This window comes from Leptosomus discolor, chromosome 5, assembly GCF_034619465.1.
Source record: "Leptosomus discolor isolate bLepDis1 chromosome 5, bLepDis1.hap2, whole genome shotgun sequence".
Lineage (NCBI taxonomy): Eukaryota > Metazoa > Chordata > Aves > Leptosomiformes > Leptosomidae > Leptosomus > Leptosomus discolor.
This window is the reverse complement of record NC_141395.1, coordinates 68,527,984-68,546,288: the sequence shown is the minus strand read 5'-3', so window position 1 is coordinate 68,546,288 and position 18,305 is coordinate 68,527,984. Positions and strand designations below refer to the sequence as shown.

At 45.2% G+C, this 18,305-nt stretch overlaps 1 protein-coding gene across 1 annotated transcript; it reads left to right on the top strand.

Annotated features, from left to right (window-relative positions):
* The first annotated feature begins 9,465 nt into the window (after positions 1-9,465).
* HAS2 (hyaluronan synthase 2) lies at positions 9,466-17,816 on the top strand. The gene is made up of 3 exons (XM_009959827.2): positions 9,466-10,092; positions 14,628-14,729; positions 16,887-17,816. Exons 1-3 carry the CDS (start codon positions 9,466-9,468, stop codon positions 17,814-17,816), a joined length of 1,659 nt encoding a protein of 552 aa, XP_009958129.1.
* The last annotated feature ends 489 nt before the right edge of the window (positions 17,817-18,305 follow it).

Sequence of the window (18,305 nt, the reverse complement as noted above, 5' to 3'; positions counted from 1 at the left end):
CTGTCATCTCAAGAGCAGAAGACCCTCTCCTCCCATCCCCGCTATTCAAGGGAGGAAAGCTGAAAGAGATCCCCAAAACACGAGTGGGGCTGGGGGAGGATCTTACCGGCTCTACGCTACACCTATTTCAGCAATGAATAGGACCGCAGTGAGGATGAATGTGGTTTTCAGCTTCAACCCCTCCTCCGGGTAATCCGTTTAAGATACTGCTGAGCTTTAAGATTTGGGAGAAGGAAAAAAAAAACCAAAAAACCCAAACCCCAACCACATCTAAAATCAAAATGAAATCGAGCAACAGGTTCGGCGGCCGCTCCGCTGAGCGCAGCGGGGGAGGCGAGACCTGCTCGCAGCCCAGGCTGGCTCCTGCCCGGCCCTCCCCGGCTCCGGAGCCCGGGCCGCGAGGGGGGACGTGACAGGAGCGGAGGGAGGGATGGGACCGCGGGAAGGCAGGCGAGGAGGCGACCGGCGGGAGGAGGGCTGAGGTCCCGCCTCGGTGGGGAGTAACCGGCGCGACCGAGCTGCCGCCGCGGCGCCGCGCTGCGCGGAGAGGGCAGGGCGGCTTCCCGAGGGAGGGACGGGCGAGGAGGGCTGCGGCGGGGCGGAGCGGCGGGCTGCCCGCCAACTTCCCGCGCCGCGCCGCACCGCACGCCACGGCCCGCCCCGCCCCGCCCCGTCGGGCAGCCCGCCGGCCAGACCCGGGCTGGCGGAGGGCGCCCGGCGGCGGCTGCGGGGGCCGGCGGCGGGAGGGTCGCGCCGCGGGGGGCCGAGGCCGCTCCAGCGCAGCCTGGAACGCCCCCTGCGCGGCCAGCGGCGGGCGGGGAAGGCTCCCGCCGCCCCGCTCGGCCCGGCTGCCCGCGGGGGTCCCCGCTGCTCCCGCCAGCCCCGGGCACGGCCACCGCCGCCGCCACTGCCGCCGCCGGGCGGAGCGGGGTCCGCCCTGCCCGTGACGTGGCAGCGCGGGGGATCCCCCCGGCGCCCCGCCCACCCGCTGTGACGCAGCCAGCGGCGCCCCCATTGGCTGCGGCGCCGGGCCGGGGTTCCCCCGGAGGAGCAGCCCCGCGTCGGCGGGCGGGGCCGGCCGGGGTCACCGCGCCGCGCCCTCGGTGCTCACCCCGCGGGAGTCCGTGGGTCCCCGGGGTCTCCTTCCCGGCTGGAAGCCCCGCCGGCGGCCGTCCGCGGGCCGCTGTCCGCAGCGCCCCTTCCCTGCCCGCTGGGCTCCCACGGACACGGCCGAGCCGCAGCCCCTAAGAGTCTTCATCCCCGTCGTCTCGCCTTGCCGGACTTCGTAGCGATGCTGGCAAAGAGGCTGAAAGGGACCTGAGGAGAAAATTTAATTTACCCCGTTTCCCTCCTCCGAGGGAAGACCCCAATATCCTACAGCGCTCCTGGTGGGCCCTGTCTAACCCCTTCTTCAGGGCCTGCAGTGACCCCGCACGTCCCAAGGACCAGTTTTCCGCGGGCGCACACGCGCTTTTTCTCCAGCACTCGTTGCGAGTAACATGGGTGCCCTGGGGCATCTTTTCAGGGGCTGAATAGGTCATTTCATTCGAGGGTGATGGCAGTGAAACGTGCTCTCTTTCCCTGAAAAACTGCTCAAAATCCAGCCCCCACCAAGGTTAGAGGAGTTTGTCACTGGTGTCAGTAAAGCCAGGATTTTATTTCATGCTAGTAAATCCTTCTTACCCTACAGGCAAGTGCAGAAAAAAAAAAAAAAAAAATGGGAAAACGTTTTCCCAGTGGGAAGAGCAGTTCTACTGGATTCGGTGGAGTTTCCCATGCTAGTTCACTAGCCACAAACTCAGCTGCTCACATTTATGGTGTGGAAATGAATTTGCTTCATTTTGTTACTGTTCAAGACAGGCAGCGAATGACTCCTCCATTCAGTGTAGTGGCACTCAAGTCAAACAAGATATGACCTGTGCTTTATAAACAAATCACAAGATAATAAGTTATTAACACAAAATAAATATTTATTTACTGGAGTAAGGCATGGAGTAGTCAGTTTCGTGCCAGTCAGCTTTGTGCCAAGAGCATCCATGGGCTAGACCAGCAACTAGAAAACGTTTCTAAACTAGATTTTTGTTTAACCACAACCCAAAATATCTGAGTACAAATATGATTTACTTCTTGATTTATTTTTTCGAGCATTTGTCTGGGTTTTGGTTTGTTTGTTTCTTTCTTTTTTTTTTTTTTTTTTTTTTTTTTTTTCCTTTTAGTTAATTTAACAACTAGTGTGTCACTGTCTCTATTAGGGACAAATCCAACCAGGAGCTGTAGAATTAATTTCACGTTGGTTACTCAAACCTGTAAGAGAATAAATTTGAGCAGTTTAGTGGGAAGTGTACATTGAGCAGCCAGGAGATTCTTGATTTGCTGATCAAAGCCTGTGCATGCAGATACAGTTTGCCATCATTGCTAATCCTGTTCTTTATTTTAAACCTAACCCCAGAGTTAATTTTAGTCTTATGTGAGCCCTTTCCAGAAGATCAATGGCATGACAAAATCTGGAAGTGATAAATAACCAAAAGCACCAGATATGGTAACTCTGCTGTAGTAAAGATGTACAGATGTAACATAACATTTCAGTTTCCTCTCTGCAGGCTGTAAAATAGAAGAGGGAGTCTGGACAGCTATTTTATGCTTGTAATTAATGTGTACCTGGAATCATTCGTACTTCAAAGATAAATGATTTATTTTGCCACAAAATAAGGCTAATAACGAATCTAAATGTTGCCTGAAAAATTGTAACCTTCAGATACCCACTGTGTGTGCACACAGAGTGTATGTGTGTAAGGCCACATGCAGGATGTGTCAGCCTGTGTGCATGCACACACATGTGCACTCAAACACGCTCATGTCATTGTAGCAGCTGCTCTGTTGAAGCCAATGCTATTACTCTCACAAGTAAGGAGGTTTTTTTAAGGCTTATAAAAGATGATAGCCTTCCTTTGGTTGTGTGCAAAACAGCCCTTGGTAGCCGTATGCACTTATACCCACGTGCATCAGCTTTTGTTGCCAACCTCACTGATCTCAGGTATCCTGCTGAGTAAGAGTGGCACGTTTACTACAGACAAACCCCTACTCGCTATACCTTCAGGTGAATATAGACAAGGAAAACAGGATGTGGTGTGTTGGTTTTTGTTGGGGTTTTTTGAGGAAAAACAGTTATATGGTACTAGAGAACTGGTGGGTCCCATATCACACCAGAAAGTAACATTACAAATATCAGTAACCTCAGCCGTATGAAGAGTTTTGTAGACCTCCAAGTGCCTCTTGCGTGGTCATGATTCCCGTTTTACAGATGAGGAAGCTGAGACAGAGAGAGGCAAATTCACCTACCTAATGTCACGTGGCAGGCAAGTGGCAACACTAGGAAACAAAATCTGAATTGTCTGGTCCCAGTCCACTCTTAGATTCCCTAATGTAAGAAATACAGTGGTTAAGCAATGTCCCATCTGACAGCTTTCTTAAGGGAGATTAATCTTTATATAAAAATTTGTCAAATGTATGCATAGACTTTTATCATTAGTATGCCAGAAACAGCAGCTTTGAAGAGAAACATTTTCTCTTTACGTCTGCACTGCAGAACTGCAAGATAAATTATCCACTGATTTCCCTCTTCAGTGAAATACTTAAGTGCACACTTATCTTTAATGACATACTTACATGCTTTGCTGAATCCAAAGCCTCAGCACTAAGGTTCAGAGGACCATGACTAGTAGACATTCAAGATTACAGCTTCTATACAGGCGTGTCAAAATGAGACATTTTCAAAGGTTTTCGGTGCTCAGCGCTTCTGGTTGCAACAAAGATTTGCAGACGAGTCTGATGTGCAGGTCTCACATGTGAGGTTGGTTTGTATTATCCATTTATTTTGAATCAGGAGTGTGGTATTGAAGCCAAAGTGCCCCCCTCCGATGAAATTTCTTGGGTTTGTATTGCAAAGAGATCACTGGGCACACAAACTGAATTCCTTTTGAATGAAACTAATTGCAAGAGGTACCCCTGGAGCACGCTTTTCAGACTCCAATGGGGTTTCAATCCATGGGGTCTGACTAAACCTAGTTCAGAGTAAAATATGAAAATGTATGGAGGGTGGAGTCAGGCCCTCAGAACCAGGTGTTTCTCTTTGCAGAGCTGTTCCTGTAGTATTAGGCTATTTGCTGATGTGGCCATAGCACTAGGCGTCTAGAGAGAGGCACAGCTCTATTGAACCTTTAGAGGCGAAGGTGAAAAAATAAGCTCACTTGTGACTGAACCTTTACTGTTGTCTCCTGGACAAATATTGACTTTTGCAGTGTTAGGTTTTTTAAAAATGTCTTCAGATGTTTGGAATTAATAAGTGCTAATTCTTTCAAACAGCCTTCTGAATCATTGCATTTCATGTACGAACTTCCTGTCTCTCCCCCTCTTCCTTTTTAATCTTCTGGGGAAAAGCTAGCCAGAAGTACTACATGGCAATGTGTTTGAGTGTTGTACATGAGAGATGATTTCTGAAACAGATCATGTAATGAGCTGCATCCCATGTGTTGCAAGCAAACCTAACTTCAGTTTGATCTCCTGTCAGTCACTGGTTCCATGTCCTGTATCAGCAGATGCTGGGGACCACCTGATATCTTCCTTAGTCCTCATAGCAGCTACACAATGGCTGTGAACAGACTGCAGATAGTATCAATGTGTTCAGACACCAAAGCACACAGGTTTTCTGGATATGCTTTTGCCCCTAACTTGATATATTAGTTACAAGTTAAGCTTTTTTTTTCCTCTTTGCCTCCTGACTTTGCAAAGGGATGAACTATCCCCAAGTCCTGTTACTCTCAGGGATGCATGAAAGCTGATTAATAACCATATAGACAGACTGTACTACATAACTTTGGAGGAGGGGAAAGTGGTACTTTACCATAGAAGTCAGCAGTGTCCTTTGCTGAGTAAAGACCCAGTCCAAAGCAGGACATAAGAACCTGCTGATTTTCAGTCAGGTGTCTAGATCTTATTAAAGTTAGATCTGTGTATCATAGCTACAGTTAAGTGCTAGCCTAAATATTTTTCAGAATAGAGAGAGCTCAAGCCTATTTTGTCATGTTTTTCTAATTTGAGATTTAAGGCATTATTCAGTCTGAGGAACGAGTGTGATCTCTAGTGTTAGAGTTATTACCCCAGTCATTATATGTGCAGTGTAGGTATCAGTCAACCCTTTGTTAACCTGAGACTTTTTATGAAAATAATGTTAGAAGACTGCAACTTTTAGTTATGCCAGTTGTTAATGGTAATGTAGAGTAAGTTCTCCTTCACCACAGATGTGACCAAAAAATACTCTTTGTGTGGCATTATCAGGGTGCCAAAAGAGACACAATGCCGAACAGCTCACTAGATGGACGCTGATGTCAAGTACATGCAAGGGTTCACTTCTTGGCCATGCTTTTCCACCAAAGAGAGACACACATTGCCTTCTCCTGCACAGTAGCTACAAGGGACATACATACTTGGGACTGCTTGGTGAATAAAAATATGTCCCTGAAGCAGTAACAGCCTACATAGCATTAGGATTTGGCATATGGCTTTCACATTTCATTTCTACTAAGTGAGCTGATTAGCACTGACCAGCTCCATCCATGGAAATAAACAGCTGCAAGATGTTGCTCAGTAGTAGACTTTGAAGCCTCTCTACATACACTTACCTTGTGCATACAAACCTTGAGCCCATTTGCTGGAAGCTGTGTAAAGCCTGTACTGGGTTCAGCACTGTGGGGTTGGGTGAAGGTGCCCATAAAGGATTTAGGTGCCCAAACTGCAGAGTAGAATTAGCAGTCCTGTCAGACTTCCTGTGCAGTACATAGGCACCTCCAAAAAGAGTCTGACACAGCCAGTGCAATCTGATTGCCCCCTGGAAATGTCCTTCAGGGCTGATGCAAAGCAATGGACCCTCTGACTTCTTTCAGTGCTAAATAGCTTTCACTCTTAAAATAATAATAATAAAGAAGGAACATTGCAGATACTACCATTCTCCTCCTGCTTTACAGAACTGGTTAAAAACCTGCACAGAAAGTGCAAGATCCAAGTTTGACTCCAGAGACAGTGAGGTAGCCCGCCAACTCACCTTCTCACCAGGTGAGGAGCTCTGTCCCTCTCCTCACTCCAACACTGGTTCCCACATAGCAGCAGTTCTGTGTGTATACAGAAATGTCCTGCAATTATCTTTGTTGATCCAGGAATATGGACTAGCTCCATGTCCTCCATGTGTGGAGCACCTCACCCCTAGCCTAGGTGGTGCCTTTTTTCTAAGTGCTGTAGCACGTATTTCCCAGAACAAACTTTTTGGGTTAAATCCATCAAGGAACTGAAGATCCATTAGGCTGAGACATAAACAAAACACTAAGCTGCGCTGATCATACGAGATGTGTATGGCACTCTCCACCAATTAGTCAGCTGTTGAATAGGGCTGTAGTGATGGCAACTTTGAATATAAGCCATTATGTTTTGCTGAAAGAATATTGCTAGCACTTAGAAAGTGTGATTATCAACAAAATGACTGAAAAATAATTGTGGTTTTGACAGTTAACATGGGTGCTTGTCCTTCACCAAGCATTTGACACTTATATCTTGACTCAGCATAGCGTTATCCTAGGCTTGCACTGTTAAAATGCTGTACTGTACACTGGTTCTCTGATAATGCTTGAGTCTTTGTGTGACAAGTTCAGGAAACTTCAGGAATGGATTTCTACGGATGTCTTCCTAAGGATGTCCTTTCACTTTTCACTGTGTTAGGCCAGGCTACATACTCATAACAGCACTGTCTGACCTTAAAATCTCTGATGCAGCTATTCCCTTCCCTCAGTGCTAGTATTTGACTCAGCAGTTCATTATTGGTCCCAGACTTGTACAAGCGTCATGTCCTTGTAACATTTTGGCTCAGTTATTGGAGAAGGGTGGAGAGGTTTTGGCTTCTTTGCCATTGTTTGGGCACGTTCAAGTTGATAAAGATCAGTTTTGCTGGGCAAGCTATCAATAGTTCACGTGCTAAAGCTTGAGAATATTGAGCAACTTTTCCAGACATTCCCTGAGATTCGGTCAGTTAAAAGATGATACGTAAAAACCTCAATTGCACATACAAAGGGGAAAGTTTCTTTGATGAAAGCCAGGAATTTAGATCAAAACACAGTTTATTTTCCCAAGGTTGACAGTGAAAGGATAAAAAAAAATATGCTGTTTTATTAAGACCAGAAATCCATTTCTTGATCTTAAAAGACTGGGTTTTTGTGAGGGAGGGAAGCTGTGCTATAATGACAAGATCAGAGAATTCATTTATTTTTTTTCCTTTTGTGCGGAAACGCTTCATAGGAAGAGAAATGTAATAGCAAATTAATATAAAAGAAGCCTGGAATAGTATATAGTCAGTCAAATGTAAATGTTCCAGATCTTAATCTAAATCCTGTGAGCTTTAGCCCTATATGTGGTCCGTTTATTTCAGCAATATAATTCTTAATGTAAGCAGACTTTAGCCCCTACTCGCTAACGGGAATTTTCTGTTTCTGGCAAGAGAAGAGAAGTAGTGGACCCCAAATGGGAAAGCAGAGTACAACTGCACCATTATTGAAACGTTTACCTTGATGTTTGTGACCTTCTACATGCTTGAGGGATTAATAAACACACAGGCTATTTGACTTCAAGGTAATCTAGAGGGGATCCATTACTTAATCCATTTTCTAAAGGGAGTCTATTTTGGGCACTGCATTTTAATTCACCTATAATGGTGGCAAGCATAAGCTATCTTTTATTATGCTTCTTTATGACCCCTGTTGTGAAAGACTTTCAGACAGGCCAGAGCAGGGACAGTCCCTTTTGCTGGTGGGTGATTACAGCACCTGTCATAGCCCAGCCATAAGTATTCAAGGAAGTCCTGGAGATAGGGTCCAATTTCTTTAACAGTGTCTCAAAATATACATTCAAGAGGCTTCCTCCTGTCTTGAAATTTAAGACCCTAAATAGCCAGTGGAAAAAAGCATAGTCTTTGTAATCTCAGACTTTATGCTCGCCTGGTTTATTTTTATTTTGTAAGTGATTCTGTGTTGACTTTTTTTTTTTTTGCAAGCCTGTAACTTTTCAGACAGAAATATAAGTGACGACAGCTATTCTGCTGCAGCTTGGTAGTAATTTTTCAAGAAAGAGTTAAAGACGCATATGATGTAAGGAAGTGCTGTTCCAACTTCAGCTTTGGCCAACAGATGGTGAAACAAACATGATCAGCAGATGAGCAAGATGATAGCAGCAGGGAAAATATGAATAATTGTAAAGAAAACACAAATATTAAGTCCATTACTCTGAGAGGCCCTAATTCAGCAAAATATTCAAGCGTGAGTTTCAGATTCATTGACTTGCAATGCACTTGCTGGGTTAGCCTTAAACAGACACTACCTGATTTATGTCCTTAACATCAAACACATCAATTGACATAAAACATTGTCATTAACTTTCATGTAATTCTGCAAAAGCTGTTGCATAAAATGTTTAATGTTATTGTCAACAAAAAGCAGTTAGGTAGCAATATGTTCTGCCTGCCTAAATCTTTTGTCTCGAGAATACCAGAGCACCCTCCATGCCAGCAAACTCCTCCATAGTCTAGAGCTTAGGTTAGAAGATTTTACAGCCAGGTAACCTAAATATGCAGAAGTGGTCAGAATCAACTGATGTTCTAATGAATTTCTGAGTTCAGGGTGGAGTCTTGGCTCTGTTAAATTAACGCGTACTTTTTCCACAGACTTAATCTCAGTCAAGCTTTGGCCCTATACACACGTGCTCACACGTGCATATATCTATATACACAAATATATGAATAATACATTTTTGCAATGGTATTGAGAAGACCTTTTAAAGCAGATGTCTGATTATATAAATATAAATTACAAATATAACCAGACATCTGTTTAAAAAATTATAAATACATTCAGACATCTGTTTTAAGAATGCCTTTCTGATATTTTTGCAAACATAACTAAGCGACAGAAGCGATTCAGGGTGGGATGCGGTCATGACATGGATGGGGGATGAGGAGGGGCTGCCCAGACATTCAGCTGTTCTGCTTGCCCGTGGCCTTATGAAGTAAGTGGTGGCCCAAAAGCCCCTTCTCCAGCCCCCCCGCCCCCCGGGGTAACATGACAGAGCGTCTCATTCAGCAAGACCAGGCTGCCAAAATAAGACCCTGACACAGACAGCACCTTCTGTGAGGACATTACAAACAGCAGAAAACATCCCTGGTAGATTAAGTGTATTTGAATCTTCCTTTACACAGAGGAAATACTGCAAAGAGGTGTTAAATTGAGCAAGGTGATGCAGTAAGTTCATGACACAGCCAGAAGTACAGGGTGTATCTGTTGATGCTGAGCTCTCTGTTGTAGCCACGTGCATCCCTTACAAGGTCTTATGTCAGCAAGTGGTGGCCCTGCTAATGGTTTCCATGCTTCTTTGCAGATGTATTGTGAGAGGTTTATATGTATCCTGAGAATACTTGGAACCACACTCTTCGGGGTGTCCCTCCTGCTGGGAATCACCGCTGCTTACATTGTGGGCTACCAGTTCATCCAAACAGACAACTACTACTTCTCCTTTGGACTCTATGGTGCTATCCTGGCATCACATCTCATCATCCAAAGCCTGTTTGCCTTCCTAGAGCACAGGAAAATGAAGCGGTCACTAGAGACTCCAATCAAGCTGAACAAAACAGTTGCCCTTTGTATTGCTGCCTATCAAGAGGATCCTGACTACTTAAGAAAATGTTTACTTTCTGTGAAAAGATTGACCTACCCTGGAATTAAAGTTGTTATGGTCATTGATGGGAACTCAGAAGACGACGTTTACATGATGGACATTTTTACTGAAATCATGGGTAGGGACAAATCTGCCACTTATATCTGGAGTAATAACTTCCATGACAAAGGTCCGGGTGAGACAGAGGAGTCTCACAGAGAGAGCATGCAACATGTATCTCAGCTGGTCCTGTCCAACAAAAGTGTTTGCATCATGCAGAAATGGGGTGGAAAAAGAGAAGTAATGTACACAGCATTCAAAGCACTGGGGAGAAGCGTGGATTATGTACAGGTAGGTATTAGAGCGCCAGGTCAGTGCCAATTCAAACACACTTTGAAAGAAAGCAGCTTTTGTATAATTTATGCAGTATGTTAGAGGCCATCCTAGTCCCTGATGAACACAGTGCTCCTTTCAGTCTGTTTGGAAACAGCTTGACCGTTAAAAGCGTATTTTGCTACCTTTTAAAATGGTCAATCTGTCTGTGAATTTGTTACATCTGTGCACCAGCTACTGGAGAGATCTGAAATCCTTCCCCAGATTTTGGTGCAACCCCTCGTCCAAATGGTTTTGTTCAGACAAAGCCAGTGGCCTCCTGAAGACCCCATCTCTGCTCTTGTACGTCAAGATCTTGGGTTAGGTTTTCTTTTGTGAGATTGATAGCGGCCCCATATGCAAGCAGACAGACAGGTATTTGGAGGCACTAGGTAATATCTTGGAGCAGTGGTAAAAGAGATGGGGATATTTTAAAGGCTTCAAAGGCTGTGCTGAGTATTCAATAAAAGGGTCAATGTGCAGCCTTGAAGGAAATATTTCTTCAGCTAAAGCCTGAAGAAGCTTTTGCTTCATCGTTTAAAGCTGCATTACCTCACTGTGACTTGGCCTTTAAAACCCTTATGGCACTATTCACTTAAAAATGATTTAGGCTGGGTCCTCTCTCCCTGTTTCCAAAGCAGCAGAGACACATTTCTTTCCAGCTGCCTTGGATCCCGTGAAAGATTTTCTATGTTTTTGCCTTACACATGGAAGCACTCCTCGCTCCTGCAGACGACCCTGCTGACTGTGGGAAGGGGAAGGGGTCATGTGTGGAGGAAGGTGGGTGGGATCAGGGTCTCTGGCTGGACACTGAGGATTCTTCCTTATCGATTAAGGCCAGCAAAGCTCGTTTGACTAATCCCACTGAATATGAGATAATCTTCCTCATTAACCACCCTCAGCCCTTCCCACCTTTTCTCCTGACCTCAGAGATCCAGCGGCCTCCTCTGGTGGAGCAGCAGCTCCCTGTGAGATGCTCTCTGCTAGCTCAGGGCAGCTGCATGGCTGAGCCATATGTGTTTCTGGGGTCCGTGCCCAGATTTGTACTGCGGGTGTGTGTGTGCATGCTCTGCACAGCACAGCGTCCCCAGGCACAGTGTCCAAGGGACACAGAGAGGCTGCCAGTAGCTGCACAGAGAGCAGCAAGTCCTCCATGCATAGGAGGGGCAGAAACTGAGGAGTGCTGGGAACAGCTTTGTTATTGGAGCTGGGAGAGTAAGGCAAAGATTTAAAACCCATCCCCTACCACTTTCAAAATTGAAACTGATTTATTCTTTGAAAACAATGGGCTTAAGCTCTCTATTGTCTGCAGTTTGGTTCTGTGCTGTGAGGGACTATGATGGAATAAAAATGCTGGATTTCTTTATTAGCGTGGTTTTATAATCACTTCACACAGAAGTATCAGATTGCAGAGAGAGAAGGCAGAGAGGAAACAGATTCATTGCAAGTTTCCTTCCTCAGTCTAGCTCTTGCATTTGTTCAGGGAACCTGGAAAAAGTGTTTCTATTTCAACAGTCATAGCATAAACTGAGAAAATGGAAGATATATTTCTGGTCTTTCAGTCAATTAACACTCCTGACCTGACTCAGAAGTCCTAATGTATGTGTCAGGAACTGTCATCTGCTGTAAGCAGCCACCAAAGGCTGCAGTAATGACTGATGCCACAGTCACATCTGTATTAGAAATGCAACACCTCGGTGGCCATGGCTGCTACACAGTCATGATGCAATGCAGCTAAAAGGGACAGCTCTGTTTTATGAATGGATGAAGGCTGAGATATTTCAAATGGTTCTTTATGGGTATCCAGGGTGAATTACTTTAAACAGGCCTGACATTTTAAGGACTGAGCAATCTGCACCGATGATGAAGCAGTGTAAAGTGGACCAGTCGGCACCATTGCCCACCCTTGAAACTGTGGGCCTATGGTTCTTAAAAGACACCTTGGGGTTATGGACAGGCAATCATAAGCAGTCAGACCAATGCAGATAACAAGCTGTTGCTCATTAGTGATGTCTCATTAAATACCTGAAACTGCTCTGAAGGCTTATTTCCATCCTGGAGGAGGTTAGGAGGTTGCAAGCGGTCGGGTAGAGGAGTTAAGCTGACATATATTGTCTGTTCAGAGCTGGTCAGGGCAGCCAGGGTGCAATTCATCTTGGCTTGATGGAGGTACCTGTGTAGATAGTCCAGCGCAACCTGAACTTCTCAGAGCAGCTTGGATAAACTGCCACTGGTTATAACAAGTATCTGAACAGCTCACATAAAGTTGAGTGTCCCTTTCATGCAACTCTGTGACCTAAGGCAGTCATTTCTAGGTCACTCAGCCCTTAGGTGGAAAGATGGCAAATTGCTTCTTGGGCTGTGCTGGGCCACTCCTGGCTGGGTAGACCATGGTGTGTTTTATTTGGATTCCTAAGTATCTGTCTTTCTCTGTGCTTGTCCTCTTTTCATCTGCAAAAACCCATCCAGGTGGAAAGTGATGGCTTGTCAGGTTTGCCCCAGAAACCCAGACATGTCCACTGTGCTGGCATGCCCAGGACACATGCTGGTAATTTGTAAATAAATCCAGTGTTTTCCAGATCCCTTATCTCATATTAGTGGTCTTGCTCATGGACAGGTCTTTCTGCTATAGATAAATACATCTGATGCGGTGGGGGCTGCTCAGCTGCAACAAGTGACAGGCACTGAAGGGAAAGAAAGCAGTAGGGCTGGGGAGAAAGCTGATCCCAGCCCACCACTCCTGGTCACAAGAAATCACTGCCTGAGCTCAGGTACTCAGCAAACTACAGATTCCCTTTGCAAAACACTCAGTAACTCGTCTGTCCAGGAAGACCCAGATAAAAATACAGGCACCCTTTCCCCTCTTTAGCAGAATTTTCTTGCTCCCTTTCTGTCACTGAGTGCTGTCACTGATGACAGCTTTCCACCAAAGCCGGAGAAACAACTTGGCCAGGTTACAAAGGCCAGGCTCCTTGGGATGAGTCCTTTGAGGAGAGGAGCTGCATGCATCAAGTTAGCAGGAGCTGAAGATGCTTGTGGCTTTTCTCCTGACAGACATATAAGAGCTTTCATCACCTTTCTCCTCTCGGCCTCCTCCAAGTGAGCATGGAGGGGAGTCTGTTGGCAGACACTCAGCTGCATCCCAAGCCATGTAGCCCGACTATCCCGGGTAACATTCCTGCTCAAGTCTGATCTGTAACAGAGGCCCCAAATGCTCTCCTCCCCCTTCATAGACCATACATGAGGGTTTCCTCTCCCCTGGAGTAAGAGGGCTTAGGCTGAATTGAAAGGTTGGATGAGAGGACACCAGAATTATGGTACCTGATATGAAGCCTCACCAGAATCTGCCTTAATGTCGTTCAGGCAGAGCTACTGCCTTTTGCCCCTACTGTCCCCATCTGAAATCACAGGAAGGCAATGTGGGAATAAACTGGAACCAGTATGAGAATTTGTAGGGCCAGCCAGAGGGCTGTTTCTAGGACAGCCTCCTCTGCTCCAGTTTCTGGGTGTCTGCAAAATGAGTTTACACATGATGGGGGCACCGCTTTCAGCAGCAGAAGCTGTGACAAGGAGACACCCGCTTGTTTTAAACAGGCTGTAGCCTCTATCATTCTCCTTGGAACAAACGAAAGCAATGCCAGCTGCCTTGCAGACTGGCCAGCCTGTCTGAGCCCTCCTCCTACTCTCCGGGGGAAAGCCAGTTCCTAATGTACACAGTGTTTAGTTGACTAGGAGTATTTGTGTGGCTGAAACGCCTTGTGTGTGTCATCTATTTCTGCCCTGATCCCGTGGAGTACTGCACTTTGGGACTTGTTCCTTCTGGCCTTACATATTTTTTATAAGAATGCCAGAGGAAAATAGCAAATGATTTCTATATATCGAATGTCAAATCCCTGCGCTATAATAACACACTATGCATCTAAAATTAAAAATGAGTTTGTTCTGGAATCCAAAATACATATCTTACATGAATTGCTAAAGCCTTGAGTGAAAGAACTATTAGGTTTCTTCCCAGACTCCAAGTTGACTTTTTCTTTTACTTTTTTATAATAAGTGTCTGGAATTTAACTTCTCGCTCCTTCCCTCATATGGCAATGTGAAACATTTGACCGGGGTGCTCCAACCATGCAGCTGCTGCAGGGAAACCCGGTGTCAGAGCTCAGCAGAAATCTGCCACACACATGCAAACTTTGTCTTGCTCTGCAGTGTCCCATCTCTGAGAGCACATCTTATTTGAAGAAGCTAGCCCAGTGTGCCAGCAAAACAAATAGAATTGATACAGAGGGGATCATTCACGTGCATAGCCCTAACAAGCACTCTTTCATTCAGCACCACTCCTTGCTGCCTGATGCAAATGGCCTTTAACAGAAGTATCAATGCAGACTCCAAAGTGGGATTTAATTGCGATCAGGAGAATATACATTTGCGGTCACTACAATAACTCATATGATTTTTGTTTTCTTCTCTAGTGTACTCCTTAACCCATTTTCATTCTTGTTTTGTCTTACTTGTAGGTCTGTGATTCAGATACAATGCTTGATCCAGCCTCATCAGTGGAGATGGTAAAGGTTTTAGAAGAAGATCCAATGGTTGGAGGAGTTGGAGGTGATGTGCAGGTGAGTATGACAATTTTCAGCTTAACAGAGCTGTTTCAGCAACTATTTGCACTGCAACAGATCTCCCTGCCTGGAATAGCATTGAATATACTGTGATACCATTATAGAGGCTCTTACGATACCTTAACCTTTCTGTCTCTTGAATGGAAACTCGTTCTTAGGTGTTAACACTGTTTGGTTTTAACACCCACGGAAAGCAAACAAATATTCTGCCCCATATATGTGAAAAGCAGGGCACTAACACTGTCAGGACTGCTGTGGCATCTTTGAATCTCTGGGTATAACTGCTTGCTCAGGGTACAAAAGAAAAGATATAAGGGAGCAGAGAATTGAGAACAGGTCTCCCAGAGCCAAGTCCAGCACCCCAAGCACTTCAATTATGTTACTACTGGCAGCCAAGATTGTTAGGAATAAAAGCCTTTTTGAAATGCATTGCACTATGCACTCTGTGTATTGTTGGGTTTCCTCTGCATCTCTGTCAAGCAGGACAATGGAAAGCCCCCAAGTCAGCCCAGCGCCACTTCTGTTAGGATTTCGAGCATTGCTGAATTTGGCTGACAACTACAGCAAAAGGCTGTTCATTCCTTTTGACACAATTGCTCCTGCTGCAATTTATAAAGAAAAATGCATATGAATATTTCAATTGGCCTTAGGATCGGTCCCCCGTACTCAGTTGGGCTTTTATGTGAGACAGAGGAGAAAGGCCCATCTATATGGGCAAACACTGACTAATGAACGCCCTGGTAGTCAGAAGTATTTCAGGCATGTGGCTCTTAACTCCAGAAATTAAGATTCCCACAGAAGCCTGGATATCTTTGCATATAGCTCTGAACTACTGACTGCAAACCAGGCGTTACATTCACCCTGCACGTGTGAGATGCCAGGCACATGTGAGTACAACTGGAGGGAGATAGTATGGGTTCAGCTATGGCAGTGATGGTTCATAAGCATCTGCAGAGAGAGGTGGGAAGGACGTGTGTCCTCTGGGGGGAAACACAGCAGAATGGAGGCTTTGGGCTTCTTTTTTTTTCGTGATTCACATTCCAGCATATAACAAATACATTTGAGCCAGGCTTGAGCATATCTCTGAGCCCTGCTGCTTCTAAAATGTTCTGGAATTAAATTGAAACAGAGCCAAAATCGGCCCTTGGCCTGACAGAAATTAGGGCCATCAGAGCAAAAAGCTGTTTTCTTCTAGTCGCAAGGAAATGCTTTCTAGCTGTAGAAGGCCCCAGATTCTCCTGAAAATCTCCACACTGAGAAAATATCAGTGCAGAGCTCGCACAGCCAGCCTGCTACACGCTTCCTTGCCACATTTCCCAGCACAAGGTGTGTGCTCAGAACCTGTGTGTGAAGACATGGACTTGGGCATCTGCACGTGCTCATAGCTCCATTGAGTGTTCATACTCCTAGACTATATCTATGTTGTAGTTTAAGTGTAGGCCTGAGGTTCAGGTGAGCTTTGGGGCATATAGAAGAAAAAGACTGAGACCTTTCAGCAGGCCAAAGCAAGACTCTATGGGAGTATCATAGTATGTCTTAGTGCAACATAACAGGGCTGGTACTGCAGAGACAAATCAGAACAGGTTGTTCCTCAGAGGGCCTGATGTCAGATATGGGGACACAGTCCAGGTCAAACCTCTAGGGCCAGCCTTATGATACCAAAAATGTAGGCCAAAGACCGTGTGCTCAGCCTTTGTCATGCTCTGGCATAGCTTTAAGGAGGGCTGGAAGAAGTCCTCTGAGTCCCAAAGATGGGGATGGGCCGGGGGCAGAGAAGCAGGAGGCCATGTCTGGGACTCCACCGTTTTCCTCTCAAGGAGATTCTGAGTCCAGCAGGTCCTTAACCTGGAGTGAAGGGAAAGGGAGAATGAACCAGAAAATAAGTTTCTTGGTGAAGCATTGGAAAGGTTGCAAGGATAAAGATAACATGTTGGTAGAATAGACTTTTGAAGGCTCCATTTTGCCCTTCCTGTCAATGTCCTGGGCAGTATATAGGTAACTTCTGGGTTTGCCATGAGTGGGACACAGGAGTGAGGTTCCTCCTGTATTTCAGCTAATGATGCTCTAGTCTCTGCAAATTCCTTATTGATCTAACGTGTATATTTTCTGTCTCAAGAGGTCATCTAAAATGAAATCTTTTTTTTTATTTTGCAGATTTTGAACAAATATGATTCCTGGATCTCCTTTCTGAGCAGCGTGAGATACTGGATGGCATTTAACATAGAAAGAGCCTGTCAGTCCTATTTTGGCTGTGTACAGTGCATCAGCGGACCTCTGGGAATGTACAGAAACTCTTTACTCCATGAATTTGTGGAAGATTGGTACAATCAAGAATTTATGGGGTCCCAATGCAGCTTCGGAGATGACAGGCATCTAACTAACAGAGTGCTAAGTCTGGGCTATGCAACAAAATACACAGCTAGATCCAAGTGCCTTACCGAAACACCGATAGAGTATCTCAGGTGGCTGAATCAGCAGACCCGCTGGAGTAAATCGTACTTTAGAGAGTGGCTTTATAATGCAATGTGGTTCCACAAGCACCATTTGTGGATGACCTATGAAGCTGTAATCACTGGATTCTTTCCTTTCTTCCTTATCGCCACAGTCATTCAGCTCTTCTACAGGGGAAAAATCTGGAACATCCTCCTCTTCTTGTTGACAGTTCAGTTAGTGGGCCTGATAAAGTCTTCTTTTGCCAGCTTCCTTAGGGGCAACATTGTAATGGTTTTCATGTCACTCTACTCAGTGTTGTACATGTCAAGTTTACTGCCAGCAAAGATGTTTGCAATTGCCACCATAAACAAAGCAGGGTGGGGCACGTCAGGAAGAAAAACCATTGTAGTTAATTTTATAGGACTCATTCCAGTCTCCATTTGGTTTACAATCCTCCTAGGTGGCGTAATTTTCACTATCTACAAGGAATCAAAAAAGCCATTTTCTGAGTCAACACAGAGAGTTCTCATCATTGGCACAGTACTCTATGCTTGTTACTGGGTTATGCTTTTGACTTTGTACTTGGTTCTTATCAACAAATGTGGCAGGCGGAAGAAAGAGCCACACTATGACATGGTGCTAGACGTATGATGTTTCTGCGGGAAGTTACCCAGAGAGTTGTAAAGCAACCCAACGACCTTGTAGTATCTGTGGCATCAGACAAATGTTGCCAACGGAAGTGGATCATTGCTGCTGGGAATAGGACATTTGTATTCCTCTGGGTTCATTTTCATCCTGCCAAAGTGAGAAAAAAAAAAAACAATAAAAAATGATTTTTTTTTTCCAAGGGGGGGAAGATGCAAGCCACACAGTTTCGACCTGTTCACAAGAAAATGGGAGAACTTCTATGTTTATGCACTTTTTTTATTGTGCATACGCCTGACAGTGTTACATTCTATATACCTCACTGGTCATGCTTATGTGTGTGGACAGGAAGGAAAGGAGTTTGGAGACTCAAGAAAAGGATCTTACAACCCCTTGCGACCTAATTTATGAACTTCTCTTTTTTTATAATTCTGTTTATAGGAAGGGTCTTTTGTGTTAGGCTGCCAAATGTAATGCCAAAGGTAAATTTTAAGA